The 14,856-nt window shown below is 46.6% G+C and overlaps 1 protein-coding gene across 7 annotated transcripts in view; it reads right to left on the bottom strand.

Annotated features, from left to right (window-relative positions):
* Nucleotides 1-14,856, bottom strand: part of LOC139539068 (serine/threonine-protein phosphatase 6 regulatory ankyrin repeat subunit B-like) — a 64,378-nt gene that overhangs the window by 3,253 nt on the left and 46,269 nt on the right. For all 7 annotated transcript variants that reach the window (XM_071341783.1, XM_071341788.1, XM_071341786.1 and 4 more), the window contains 11 exons: nucleotides 13,550-13,661; nucleotides 13,291-13,362; nucleotides 8,251-8,452; nucleotides 6,768-6,855; nucleotides 6,386-6,503; nucleotides 5,925-6,144; nucleotides 4,614-4,701; nucleotides 3,173-3,256; nucleotides 2,793-3,021; nucleotides 2,482-2,564; nucleotides 2,228-2,319 (listed from right to left, as the gene is read on the bottom strand). In XM_071341783.1, coding sequence (XP_071197884.1) covers nucleotides 2,228-2,319; nucleotides 2,482-2,564; nucleotides 2,793-3,021; nucleotides 3,173-3,256; nucleotides 4,614-4,701; nucleotides 5,925-6,144; nucleotides 6,386-6,503; nucleotides 6,768-6,855; nucleotides 8,251-8,452; nucleotides 13,291-13,362; nucleotides 13,550-13,661 — 1,388 coding nt within the window. The remainder of the gene's footprint in view (nucleotides 1-2,227; nucleotides 2,320-2,481; nucleotides 2,565-2,792; nucleotides 3,022-3,172; nucleotides 3,257-4,613; nucleotides 4,702-5,924; nucleotides 6,145-6,385; nucleotides 6,504-6,767; nucleotides 6,856-8,250; nucleotides 8,453-13,290; nucleotides 13,363-13,549; nucleotides 13,662-14,856) is intronic.

Genomic DNA, 14,856 nt, shown 5'->3' with positions numbered 1-14,856 from the left:
ACACAGCCAGCCCAGACAGTACACAGCCAGCCCAGACACCAGACAGTACCCAGCCAGCCCAGACACCAGACAGTACACAGCCAGCCCAGACACCAGACAGTACACAGCCAGCCCAGACACCAGACAGTACCCAGCCAGCCCAGACACCAGACAGTACACAGCCAGCCCAGACACCAGACAGTACCCAGCCAGCCCAGACACCAGACAGTACCCAGCCAGCCCAGACAGTACACAGCCAGCCCAGACACCAGACAGTACCCAGCCAGCCTAGATACCAGACAGTACACAGCCAGCCCAGACACCAGACAGTACACAGCCAGCCCAGATACCAGACAGTTCCCAGCCAGCCCAGACACCAGACAGTACACAGCCAGCCCAGACAGTACACAGCCAGCCCAGACACCAGACAGTACCCAGCCAGCCCAGACACCAGACAGTACACAGCCAGCCCAGACACCAGACAGTACACAGCCAGCCCAGACACCAGACATACCCAGCCAGCCCAGACACCAGACAGTACACAGCCAGCTCAGACACCAGACAGTACCCAGCCAGCCCAGACACCAGACAGTACCCAGCCAGCCCAGACACCAGACAGTACCCAGCCAGCCCAGACAGTACACAGCCAGCCCAGACACCAGACAGTACCCAGCCAGCCTAGATACCAGACAGTACACAGCCAGCCCAGACACCAGACAGTACACAGCCAGCCCAGATACCAGACAGTTCCCAGCCAGCCCAGACACCAGACAGTACACAGCCAGCCCAGACAGTACACAGCCAGCCCAGACACCAGACAGTACCCAGCCAGCCCAGACACCAGACAGTACACAGCCAGCCCAGACACCAGACAGTACACAGCCAGCCCAGACACCAGACAGTACCCAGCCAGCCCAGACACCAGACAGTACACAGCCAGCCCAGACACCAGACAGTACCCAGCCAGCCCAGACACCAGACAGTACCCAGCCAGCCCAGACAGTACACAGCCAGCCCAGACACCAGACAGTACCCAGCCAGCCTAGATACCAGACAGTACACAGCCAGCCCAGACACCAGACAGTACACAGCCAGCCCAGATACCAGACAGTTCCCAGCCAGCCCAGACACCAGACAGTACACAGCCAGCCCAGACAGTACACAGCCAGCCCAGACACCAGACAGTACCCAGCCAGCCCAGACACCAGACAGTACACAGCCAGCCCAGACACCAGACAGTACACAGCCAGCCCAGACACCAGACATACCCAGCCAGCCCAGACACCAGACAGTACACAGCCAGCTCAGACACCAGACAGTACCCAGCCAGCCCAGACACCAGACAGTACACAGCCAGCCCAGACACCAGACAGTACACAGCCAGCCCAGACACCAGACATACCCAGCCAGCCCAGACACCAGACAGTACACAACCAACCCAGACACCAGACAGTTCCTAGCCAAACACCAGCCAGTACCCAGCCAGCCCAGATACCAGACAGTACCCAGCCAGCCCAGACACCAGACAGTACCCAGCCAGCTCAGACACCAGACAGTACACAACCAGCCCAGACACCAGACAGTACACAACCAGCCCAGACACCAGACAGTACCTAGCCAGCCCAGACACCAGACAGTACACAGCCAGCCCAGACACCAGACAGTACACAACCAACCCAGACACCAGACAGTACCTAGCCAGACACCAGACAGTACACAACCAGCCCAGACACCAGACAGTACACAGGAATACAAACCTAAATCCCTGAACATAATGACAAGGGCCATTGAGTTTTTCCTAGTCAGGTGACAAGGGTCAGGAAAACGTCCCGGCCTTAATGACATTACTGGACAGGTGGGGCTGGGACAGATAGCTACAAACCAGGAAGCTGCATAGATACCTCTAGCCTACCAGAACACACAGCTGTAGCTAGCTACATAGACATGCCAACACCACATGACCACAGACAGCTGTAACTAGCTACATAGACATGCCAACACCACATAACCACAGACAGCTGTAACTAGCTACATAGACATGCTAACACCACAGACAGCTGATATAATAGCAGCATGCAGTTAGATCCCTTTAACACACTGGTACCGGTTCATGCCCAGACCAGGTCGCGTTTTTCCCAAAAGTATCTTTAGGTTAAGTTCATCGGTAGAGCCATAGGATCCTATGGTTCTAAAATGAACTTAACCTTAAGATGCTTTTGGGAAACTGGGCCCAGACCTGTAGACCTACCGTTCTCATCCAACATCTGAACACTGGCCCCCCTGGACAGCAGCTCCTGGACAGCCTGCTTCAGACCGCTACGGGCCGCTAGGTGGAGGGGCCTGGCAGGGACAGACCAATCAGAAGGTTTGTGGTGGTTCTGTAGTGGGGAGTGGCTAAATCTAGATACTTATCTAGACACTTGCACCCCAGAAGTAAATGGATGTAGCTAGCTAGCGCACAGCTCTGAGATTAACCATGGCCTATCTCAGACGAACACTTACGTCTGCAGTGCTGCGTTGGTGGAAGCTATGAGCACAGTGTCCTTCAGCCTCTCCAGGATGAATAGTACACAGTCCTCCTTTCCCTGAGAGAGGAAGAGAAGGAAGAGAGGAATAGAGTGAAGAGAGGAAAGAGGAAGAAAGGGAAGGAAGAGAGGAAAGAGAGGAAGTGAAGAAGAGAGGAAGATAGTGAGGCCAAATAAATGTTAAATTGTTTTCATATATAATACACTATTTGTAAATATGGAGTTTGAATGTGGTACAAATGTCATGTCAAAGAAATTGGGAGAGAAATCCCCCTAGTGGACACTCACGCTACTGCAGGCCAGGTGGAGGGCGGTGTTACCATTCTGGTCCACCAACCTCAGGCTGGCGTTGGCACTGGTCAGCAGCACCTCTACAGTCCCGACTCTTCCCTTCTCTGCAGCCATCATCAGCGCACTGCACCCTGATTGGTCCACAGCATCCACAGGTGCATCATGGGCCAGAAGCAGCTGGACACAGTCCACATGACCAGAGAACGCTGCAGCATGGAGTGGAGTCCTGAGAGATGGAGGGGGGAGGGATGTGTGAGGAGAGGAAAATAAACAGAAGGAAGAATAGAGAAGAAAAAAAACATGGAAATTAGTGATTGAGAAATTGAGGACAGGCTGTGTGATATACAGCTGTCTGCTGCAGGGATGTGATGACCTACCGATCCTTAGCGTCCTTACAGCTGGCCATGTCTGATCCCATGGCTTCCAGCAGTAGTGAGGCACAGGGTTCATGATCATTCACCCTGAGAACCAAAACAGAATGTAAACACTGAGATCCATGAGGCAAAACACAGTCAACACAGGGGTCTAAAAGTCAACACTGAGGTCTAATCAACACTGAGGACTAATAGTCAACACAGGGGTCTATGGGCAACGCTGAGGACTAATAGTCAACACAGGGGTCTATGGGCAACGCTGAGGACTAATAGTCAACACAGGGGTCTATGGGCAACACTGAGGACTAATAGTCAACACAGGGGTCTATGGGGAACGCTGAGGTCTAATAGTCAACCCTGAGGTCTATAGCCAACACTGAGGTCTATGGGCAACACAGAGGTCTATAGCCAACACTGAGATCTCATAGTCAACATTCAGCTCTAATAGTCAACACTGAGGTCTAATAGTCAACACTGAGGTCTATAGCCAACACTGAGGTCTCATAGTCAACACTGAGGTCTATGGGCAACACTGAGGTCTATGGGCAACACTGAGGTCTATAGACAACACTGAGGTCTATGGACAACACTGAGGTCTATGGACAACACTGAGGTCTATAGTCAACACTGAGGTCTATAGTCAACACTGAGGTCTATAGTCAACACTGAGGTCTATGGACAACACTGAGGTCTATGGACAACACTGAGGTCTATGGACAACACTGAGGTCTAATAGTCAACATTGAGGTCTATGGGCAACACTGAGGTCTATGGGCAACACTGAGGTCTATGGCCAACAATGAGGTCTATAGCCAACACTGAGGTCTCATAGTCAACATTCAGCTCTAATAGTCAACACTGAGGTCTAATAGTCAACACTGAGGTCTATAGCCAACACTGAGGTCGCATAGTCAACACTGAGGTCTATGGGCAACACTGAGGTATATGGGCAACACTGAGGTCTATAGACAACACAGAGGTCTATAGCCAACATTGAGGTCTAATAGTCAACACAGGTCTAATAGTCAACACTGAGGTCTATAGCCAACACTGAGGTCTATAGACAACACAGAGGTCTATAGACAACACAGAGGTCTATAGTCAACACTGAGGTCTCATAGTTAACACTGAGGTCTAATAGTCAACACTGAGGTCTATAGACAACACTGAGGTCTATAGTCAACACTGAGGTCTAATAGTCAACACTGAGGTCTAATAGTCAACACTGAGGTCTAATAGTCAACACTGAGGTCTATGGGCAACACTGAGGTCTATGGGCAACATTGAGGTCTATAGTCAACAATGAGGTCTATAGCCAACACTGAGGTCTATGGGAAACATTGAGGTCTATAGTCAACAATGAGGTCTATAGTCAACACTGAGGTCTATGGGTAACACTGTGCATTATATATTTGATCAATAAGGACAATAAATGTAGACTTACACAGCACAGTGCAGGGGAGTGAAGGGGTTCCCATCGATACAGCGACAACCTTTCTGCTCCAGCAGTACCTCCACACAGCCCTCGTGACCTGGACACACAAAGAAGATCATTAGAAGATGCACACGTAAAAGTTATTCCACATGAAAGGTATTCCACATAAAAGATATTCCACATAAAAGTTATGCATTGAGGCAAAATCCCTCAGGAACATTGAATGAGATTCAAACTACAAGGCCATGGTTTGAGGCAGGAATGCAGTAGGGTGGTTTAGTAACTGACCATAGTAGCAGGCCCAGTGCAGTAGGGTGGTTTAGTAACTGACCATTGTAGCAGGCCCAGTGCAGGGGGGTGGTTTAGTAACTGACCATTGTAGCAGGCCCAGTGCAGTAAGGTGGTTTAGTAACTGACCATTGTAGCAGGCCCAGTGCAGTAGGGTGGTTTAGTAACTGACCATTGTAGCAGGCCCAGTGCAGTAGGGTGGTTTAGTAACTGACCATTGTAGCAGGCCCAGTGCAGTAGGTTGGTTTAGTAACTGACCATTGTAGCAGGCCCAGTGTAGTAGGGTGGTTTAGTAACTGACCATTGTAGCAGGACCAGTGTAGTAGGGTGGTTTAGTAACTGACCATAGTAGCAGGCCCAGTGCAGTAGGGTGGTTTAGTAACTGACCATAGTAGCAGGCCCAGTGTAGTAGGGTGGTTTAGTAACTGACCATAGTAGCAGGCCCAGTGCAGTAGGGTGGTTTAGTAACTGACCATAGTAGCAGGCCCAGTGTAGTAGGGTGGTTTAGTAACTGACCATTGTAGCAGGCCCAGTGCAGTAGGTTGGTTTAGTAACTGACCATAGTAGCAGGCCCAGTGTAGTAGGGTGGTTTAGTAACTGACCATAGTAGCAGGCCCAGTGCAGTAGGGTGGTTTAGTAACTGACCATTGTAGCAGGCCCAGTGCAGTAGGTTGGTTTAGTAACTGAACATTGTAGCAGGCCCAGTGCAGTAGGGTGGTTTAGTAACTGACCATAGTAACAGGCCCAGTGCAGGGGGGTGGTTTAGTAACTGACCATTGTAGCAGGCCCAGTGCAGTAGGTTGGTTTAGTAACTGACCATAGTAGCAGGCCCAGTGCAGTAGGGTGGTTTAGTAACTGACCATTGTAGCAGGCCCAGTGCAGTAGGGTGGTTTAGTAACTGATCATTGTAGCAGGCCCAGTGCAGGGGGGTGGTTTAGTAACTGACCATTGTAGCAGGCCCAGTGCAGGGGGGTGGTTTAGTAACTGACCATTGTAGCAGGCCCAGTGCAGGGGGGTGGTTTAGTAACTGACCATTGTAGCAGGCCCAGTGCAGGGGGGTGAACCCCTGGTGGTCTCGGAGGGGGGGCATGGGCAGTTCAGAACAGGCCATACTCAGCAGCTCAGCGAGCCAGGATGCGTGGCCCTTCGCTGCAGCCAGATGGAGGGCTGTTCGGCCCCTGGAGTCCCCCAGCAACACAGAGGCCTCCTGCTCCAACAGACACTGAACACACTCCTCCTGACCACACAGCAACTGGAAGAGGGGGAGGAAGAGAGGAGTGAGAGAGAGAGGGAAGGAAGGGAACAAAGAGAGAGACAGAGTTCACCGTTAAACTTTTAGACTGGACAAAGAGATCCCGTTCTTACAAGCTCCTCAGAATTCAGTACAATCACAGTCATGTGAAGTCACAGACATTTACAGCCATACAAACACAAACACACGTGCGCACATGCACGCACATACATGTACAGTAAATACACACGCACACACTCACCCCCAAGTGCAGGGCGGTCAGGCCATGGTTGTCTGCTGTATCTACAGCAGCCTCTCTCTCCAGCAGCAGAGACACAACGTCCACATGTCCCCCTGCCACCGCAAGCATCAGAGGAGTCCTGACAGGGACAGAGAGGGGACAGTCACAGCAGGACAAACGGATCGGTAGACACATCCCCATTCCCTAGCCCCACCTACTAGTATTACAAGGCTAGATAGAGTGTTTGCCATGTTGCTTACGTCCATCCAATCACATCTGAAAAGACTGGATAGGTATAAGCAATAGGGCCACTTTTCTACCTTGCCTATCAGAGAGAAAGGTGAGAGCAAGACATTACCATTTTATTTATACCCATCCAGTCCCTATAGATCAGTAAACTCACTGTCCCTGAGAGTCTGTCGTGTCCACCAGGTCTGCACTATCCTGGTCGTCCAGAAGGAGGCGGACACACGACGTATGACCATTCATCACTGAGGACAGAGAAGGAGAGAGATGAGAACAAGAGAAACAGACAGGCAGAGACAGAGAAACAGACAGACAGACAGACAGACAGAGACAGAGAGACAGAAAGATAGAGACAGATGGAGAAACAGACAGAAAGAAAAAGACAGAAAGACAGCAAGACAGAGACAGACACAAAGAGAGAATTCACAAAATGGGACAAACACCAAATTGAGACTGCATGCAGAATTCTGCAAAAATATCCTCCGTGTACAATGTAGAACACCAAATAATGCATGCAGAGCAGAATTAGGCCAATAACCGCAAATTATCAAAATCCAGAAAAGAGCCGTTAAATTCTACAACCACCTAAAAGGAAGAGATTCCCAAACCTTCCATAACAAAGCCATCACCTACAGAGAGATGAACCTGGAGAAGAGTCCCCTAAGCAAGCTGGTCCTGGGGCTCTGTTCATAAACACAAACACACCCCACAGAGCCCCAGAACAGCAACACAATAAGACCCAAACAAATCATGAGAAAACAAAAAGATAATTACTTGACACATTGGAAAGAATTAACAAAACAACTGAGCAAACTAGAATGATATTTGGCCCTAAACAGAGAGTACACAGTGGCAGAATACCTGACCACTGTGACTGACCCAAACTTAAGGAAAGCTTTGACTATGTACAGACTCAGTGAGTATAGCCTTGCTATTGAGAAAGGCCGCCGTAGGCAGACCTGGCTCTCAAGAGAAGACAGGCTATGTGCACACTGCCCACAAAATGAGGTGGAAACTGAGCTGCACTTCCTAACCTCCTGCCAAATGTATGACCATATTAGAGACACATATTTCCCTCAGACTACACAGATCCACAAAGAATTTGAAAACAAACACGATTTTGATAAACTCCCATATCTACTGGGTGAAATACCACAGTGTGCCATCACAGCAGCAAGATGTGTGACCTGTTGCCACAAGAAAAGGTCAACCAGTGAAGAACAAACACCATTGTAAATACAACCCATATGTATGCTTATCTTAATTATTTTAGAACTTTTGTGTGTAATGTTAACTGTTAATTTGTATTGTTTATTTTACTTTTGTATATTATCTACTTCACTTGCTTTGGCAATGTTAATATATGTTTCCCATGCCAATAAAGCCCCTTGAATTGTATTGAGAGAGAGAGACAGACAGAGAGAGAGACAGAAAAGAGAGAGAGAGCGACAGAGAGACAGAGAGAGACAGAAAGAGACAGAAAAACAGAGACAGAGAGACAGAAAGACACAAAGACAGAGAGACAGAAAGACAGAGAGAGATGGAAAGAAGGAGAGGAAACTCAGTACAGAACTACTGCACACAGACCAATCAAAAGAGTACTTCAAATTCTCACACCCACACACAGTGTTCTCCATTACCTGCTAGGTGTACCGGGGTGCGTCCCCTGTTGGTGTCCGTGGTGCGTGGCGAGGCCCCCTGGCTGAGAAGGGTGTGGACGCAGTCAGTGTGGCCCCTGAGGGACGCTAGGGCCAGGGGAGTACGACCAGCCTCGTCCCCCTGGTCTACCTCCCTCTCCCCTTGCAGCAACACCTCCAGAGCCTGTGCATGGCCGTGGTATGCCTGGGGGACAGGGAGACGGACACACACATTACACACATACCAGCTGTTGGTATTCAAAGACACTACGGTCTATGCAATATATACTCTGTGTGTGTATGTGTGGTAATGTATATATGGTTGCCTTCAGAAAGTATTCACACCCCTTGACATTTTCCACATTTTGTTGTGTTACAGCCTGAATTTAAAATGGATTAAATTGAGATTTTGTATCACTGGCCTACACACAACAACCCATAATGCCAAAGTGGAATTATGTATTTCGAAATGAAAAACTGAAATGTTATAGCAAGCCTAAATAAGTTCAGGAGTAAAAATGTGCTTAATAAGTTGCATGGACTCACTCTGTGCATTAATAGTGTTTATCATGATCTTTGAATGACTACCTCATCTCTGTATCCCACACATATAGTAATCTGTAAGGTCTCTCAGTCCAGCAGTATATTTTAAACACAGATTCAACCACAAAGACCAGTGACGTTTTCCAATGCCTCGCTAAGAAGGACACCTATTGGTAGATGAAAAACAAAACAAGCAGACATTGAATATTCTTTTGAGCATGGTGAAGTTATTAATAACAATTTGGAATGGTGAAGTTATTAATTACAATTTGGAATGGCGAAGTTATTAATTACAATTTGGAATGGTGAAGTTATTAATTACAATTTGGAATGGTGAAGTTATTAATTACAATTTGGAATGGTGAAGTTATTAATTACAATTTGGATGGTGTATCAATACACCCAGTCACTACAAAGATACAGACATTCTTCCTAACTCAGTTGCCGGACAGGAAGGAAACCACACAGGGATTTCACCATGAGGCCAACGGTCACTTTAAAACAGTTACTGAGTTTAATGGATGTGATAGGAAGTAAGTCGCTCTGGATAAGAGCGTCTGCTAAATGACTTAAATGTAAATGTAAATGTAAATAGGAGAAAACTGAAGACACTAACGATACTAACCTAAAAGAGAGAGTGAAAAGATGGAAGCCTGTACAGAATACAAATATTCCACAACATACATCCTGTTTGCAATAAGGCACTAAAGTAAAACTGCAAAAAATGTGGCAAAGAAATTAACGTTATACTATGCATACAAAGCATTATGTTTGAGGCAAATCCAACAAAACATGTCACTGAGTACCACTCTTCATATTTTGAAGCATGGTGGTGGCTGCATCATGTTATGAGTATGCTACTCCAGAAACAGAGCTAAGCACAGGCAAAATCCTAGAGGAAAACCTGGTTCAGTCTGCTTTCCAGCAGACACCGGGAGGCAAATTCACCTTTCAGCAGGAAAATAACCTAAAACACAAGGCCAAATATACACTGGAGGTGCTTACAAAGACAACATTGAATGTCCCTGAGTGTCTTAGTTAACGTTTTGACTTAAATTGGCTGGAAAATCTATGGCAAGACTTGAAAATGGCTGTCTAGCAATTAACAACAACGAACTTGACAGAGCTTGAAAAAAAATGTAAATAATAATGTGGAAATATTGTACAATCTAGGTATGCAAAGCTTTTAGAGACTTACCCAGAAAGACTCACAGTTGTAATCGCTGCCAAAGGTGATTCTAATTTGTTTTGACTCAGGGGTGTGAATAGTTACAGTTCATTCGGGAAGTATTCGGACCCCTTGACTTTTTCCACATTTTGTTAGGTTACAGCCTTATCCTAAAATTGATTGAATTGGTTTTTTTTCTCCTCATCAATCTACACACAATACCCCATAACGACAATGCAAAAACATTTAGCAAATGTCTAAAAAATAAAGAACTGAAATATCACATTCGAAAAGTATTCAGACCATTTACTCAAGACTTTGTTGAAGCACCTTTGGCAGCGATTACATCCTTGAGTCTTCTTGGGTATGACGTTACAAGCTTGGCACACCTGTATTTGGGGAGTTTCTCCCATTCTTCTCTGCAGATCATCTCAAGCTCTGTCAGGTTGGATGGGGAGCGTAGCTGGCACAGCTACAGTTGAAGTCGGAAGTTTACATACACCTTAGCCAAATACATTTAAACTCAGTATTTTCACAATTCCTGACATTTAATCCTAGTAAAAACCCCTGTCTTAGGTCAGTTAGGATCACCACTTTATTTTAAGAATGTGAAATGTCTGAATAATAGTAAAGAGAATGATTTATTTCAGCTTAATTTCTTTCATCACATTCCCAGTGGGTCAGAAGTTTACATACACTCAATTAGTATTTGGTAGCATTGCCTTTAAAATTTTTATAACTTGTGTCAAACGTTTCGGGTAGCCTTCCACAAGCTTCCCACAATAAGTTGGGTGAATTTTGGCCCATTTCTCCTGACAGAGCTGGTGTAACTGAGTCAGGTTTGTAGGCCTCCTTGCTCGCACACGCTTTTTCAGTTCTGCCCACAAAGTTTCTATGGGATTGAGGTCAGGGCGTTGTGATGGCCACTCCAATACCTTGACTTTGTTGTCCTTTGGAAGTATGCTTGGGGTCATTGTCCATTGGGAAGACCCATTTGTGACCAAGCTTTAACTTCCTGACTGATGTCTTGAGATGTTGCTTCAATATATCCACATACTTTTCCTCCCTCATGATGCCATCTATTTTGTGAAGTGCACCAGTCCCTCTTGCAGCAAAGCACCCCCACAACATGATGCTGCCACCCCCGTGCTTCACGGTTGGGAGGGTGTTCTTCGGCTTGCAAGCCTCCCCCTTTTTCCTCCAAACATAACGATGGTCATTATGGCCAAACAGTTCTATTTTTGTTTCATCAGACCAGAGGACAATTCTCCAAAAAGTACGATCTTTGTCCCCATGTGCAGTTGCAAACCGTAGTCTGGCTTTTTTATGGCAGTTTTGGAGCAGTGGCTTCTTCCTTGCTGAGCGGCCTTTCAGGTTATGTCGATATAGGACTTGTTTTACTGTGGATATAGATACTTTTGTACCTGTTTCCTCCAGCATCTTCACAAGGCCCTTTGCTGTTGTTCTGGGATTGATTTGCACTTTTCGCACCAAAGTACGTTCATCTCTAGGAGACAGAACGCGTCTCCTTCCTGAGCGGTATGACGGCTGCGTGGTCCCATGGTGTTTATACTTGCATACTATTGTTTGTACAGATGAACGTGGTACCTTCAGGCGTTTGGGAATTGCTCCCAAGGATGAGGTCTTGGCTGATTTCATTTGATTTTCCCATGATGTCAAGCAAAGGCACTGAGTTTGAAGGTAGGCCTTGAAATACATCCACAGGTATATCTCCAATTGACTCAAATTATGTCAATTAGCCTATCAGAAGCTTCTAAAGCCATGACATAATTTTCTGGAATTTTACAAACTGTTTAAAGGCACAGTCAACTTAGTGTATGTAAACGTCTGACCCACTGGAATTGTGATACAGTGAATTATAAGTGAAATAATCTGTCTTTAAACAATTGTTGGAAAAATTACATGCACAAAGTAGATGTCCTAACCGACTTGCCAAAACTATAGTTTGTTAACAAGAAATTTGTGGAGTGGTTGAAAAATGAGTTTTAATGACTCCAACCTAAGTGTATGTAAACTTTCGACTTCAACTGTATTTTCAGGTCTCTCTAGAGATGTTTGATTGTGTTCAAGTCTGGGCTCTGGCTGGGCCACTCAAGGACATTTAGAGACTTGTCCCAAAGCCAATCCTGAGTTGTCTTGGCTGTGTGCTTAGGGTTGTTGTCCAGTTGGAAGATGAACCTTCGCCCCAGTCTGAGGTCCTGATCACTCTGGAGCAGGTTTTCATCAAGGATCTCTTTGTACTTTGCTCCGTTCATCTTTCCCTCTTGTCTCCCAGTCCCCGCCACTAAAAACATCCCCACAGCATGATGCTGCCACCACCATGCTTCACCGTAGGGATGGTGCCAGGTTTCTTCCAGATGTGACGTTTGGCAATCAGGCTAAAGAGTTCAATCTTGGTGTCATCAGACCAGAGAATCTTGTTTCTCATGGTCTGAGTCCTTTAGGTGCCTTTTGGCAAACTCCAAGCTGGCTGTCATGTGCCTTTTACTGAGGGAGTGGCTTCTGTCTGTCCACTCTACCATAAAGGTCTGATTGTTGGAGTTCTGCAGAGATGGTTGTCCTTCTGAAAGGTTCTCCCATCTCTACAGAGGAACTCAGGAGCACTGTCAGAGTGACCATTGGGTTCTTGGTCACCTCTCCGACCAAGGCCCTTCTCCCCGACTGCTCAGTTTGGCCGTGCGGCCAGCTCTAAGAAGAGTCTTGGTGGTTCCAAACTTCTTCCATTTAAGAATGATGGAGGTCACTGTGTTCTTGGGGACTTTCAATGCTTCAGAAACGTGTTGGTACGTGTTGGTACTGTTTTTGCTTTGTCATTATGGGGCATTGTGTGTAAATTGATGAAGAAAGAAATGTATGTTATCAATTTTAGAATAAGGCTGTAACGTAACAAAATGTGGAAAAAGGGAAGGGGTCTGAATACTTTCCGAATGCACTGTATGTAAATTAGATATTTCTGTATTTCATATTCAATAAATTTGCTAAAAAAAAAAAATACATATTTACATTTAGTCATTATGGGGTAATTTGTGTAGATAGGTGAGATTTTATTTTATCCATTTTGAATTCAGGCTGTAACACAACAAAATGTGGAATAAGTCAAGGGGTGTGAATACTTTCTGAAGGCTCTGTACATGATAACACTAGTTATCTGTTTTTTCTGACCACGTGCCATGACCATAAAAACTATAGGTTTTTCCTGCTCAGGTCACAAGCTCACCCAATTATAATGCATGGCAGTGTATGTGATTATGCATGGCTAGAGTGGATATATAATAATGCATGGCTAGAGTGGATATGTGATAATGACTCACAGCGAGGTGCAAGGGGCTCCTGGCACCCAGAAAGTCTGGGTCCTCCTGGTGACTCTCGTCTCTGTCCAACAGCTAAAACCACAACCACAGATTACATCAAAACAAATCATTTCAATTCCATAAGTGGAATTTGTGAGCTGTGTGTATTTATGGTATCTTGTGAAATTGAAGTTGAAGTTCTACACACAGATACATTGTTGACCAGCATGTAGCATAGAAAATGTAGCATAAGTGTGTGTATGAGCGTGCATGTACTCACCAGCTCCAGGCAGTGTCTGTGGCCATAGGCTGCAGCATAGTGGACAGGACTGTAGCCCTGCTTATCCTTCAGAGAGGCAGTAGCACCACTTTGCAAAAGGAATTCTAGACATCTATTACAAAAACATACAATATCGTCAGACACAAACACTTCAATATGTTCTAAAACAGTTAAAAGCCTCAGACAGAGAGGATATGAGAGAGAAATATATGTTTTATAGACATACCAACATGTTTCAAGCAGACCACCATAGTCCCTGTGCCCAAGAACACAAAGGTAACCTGCCTAAATGACTACAGACCCGTAGCACTCACGTCCGTAGCCATGAAGTGCTTTGAAAGGTTGGTAATGGCTCACATCAACACCATTATCCCAGAAACCCTAGACCCACTCCAATTTGCATTCTGCCCAAACAGATCCACAGATGATGCAATCTCTATCTATTGCACTCCACACTGCACTTTCCCACCTGGACAAAAGGAACACTTACGAGAGAATGCTATTTATTGACTACAGCTCAGCGTTCAACACCATAGTACTCTCAAAGCTCAACACTAAGCTAAGGATCCTGGGACTAAACACCTCCCTCTGCAACTGGATCCTGGACTTCCTGACGGGCCGCCCCCAGGTGGTGAGGGTAGGTAGCAACACATCTGCCACGCTGATCCTCAACACTGGAGCTCCCCAGGGGTGCGTGCTAGGTCCACTCCTGTACTCCCTGTTCACCCACGACTGCATGGCCATGCACGACTCCAACACCATCATTAAGTTTGCAGACGACACAACAGTGGTAGGCCTGATCACCGACAACGACGAGACAGCCTATAGGGAGGAGGTCAGAGACCTGGCCGGGTGGTGCCAGAATAACAACCTATCCCTCAACGTAACCAAGACTAAGGAGATGATTGTGGACTACAGGAAAAGGAGGACCTAGCGCGCCCCCATTCTCATTGACAGGGCTGCAGTGGAGCAGGTTGAGAGCTTCAAGTTCCTTGGTGTCCACATCAACAACAAACTAGAATGGTTCTAACACACCAAGACAGTCGTGAAGAGGGCACGACAAAGCCTATTCCCCCTCAGGAAACAAAAAAGATTTTGCATGGGTCCTGAGATCCTCAGAATATTCTACAGCTGCAACATCGAGAGCATCCTGACTGGTTGCATCACTGCATGGTACGGCAATTGCTCGGCCTCTGACCGCAAGGCACTACAGAGGGTAGTGCGTACGGCCCCGTACATCACTGGGGCTAAGCTGCCTGCCATCCAGGACCTCTACACCAGGCAGTGTCAGAGGAAGGCCCTAAAAA

This window comes from Salvelinus alpinus, chromosome 14 (assembly GCF_045679555.1).
Source record: "Salvelinus alpinus chromosome 14, SLU_Salpinus.1, whole genome shotgun sequence".
NCBI classification, from domain to species: Eukaryota; Metazoa; Chordata; class Actinopteri; order Salmoniformes; family Salmonidae; genus Salvelinus; species Salvelinus alpinus.
The sequence above is the reverse complement of the archived record's forward strand: the minus strand, read 5'-3'. Positions and strand labels throughout refer to the sequence as shown.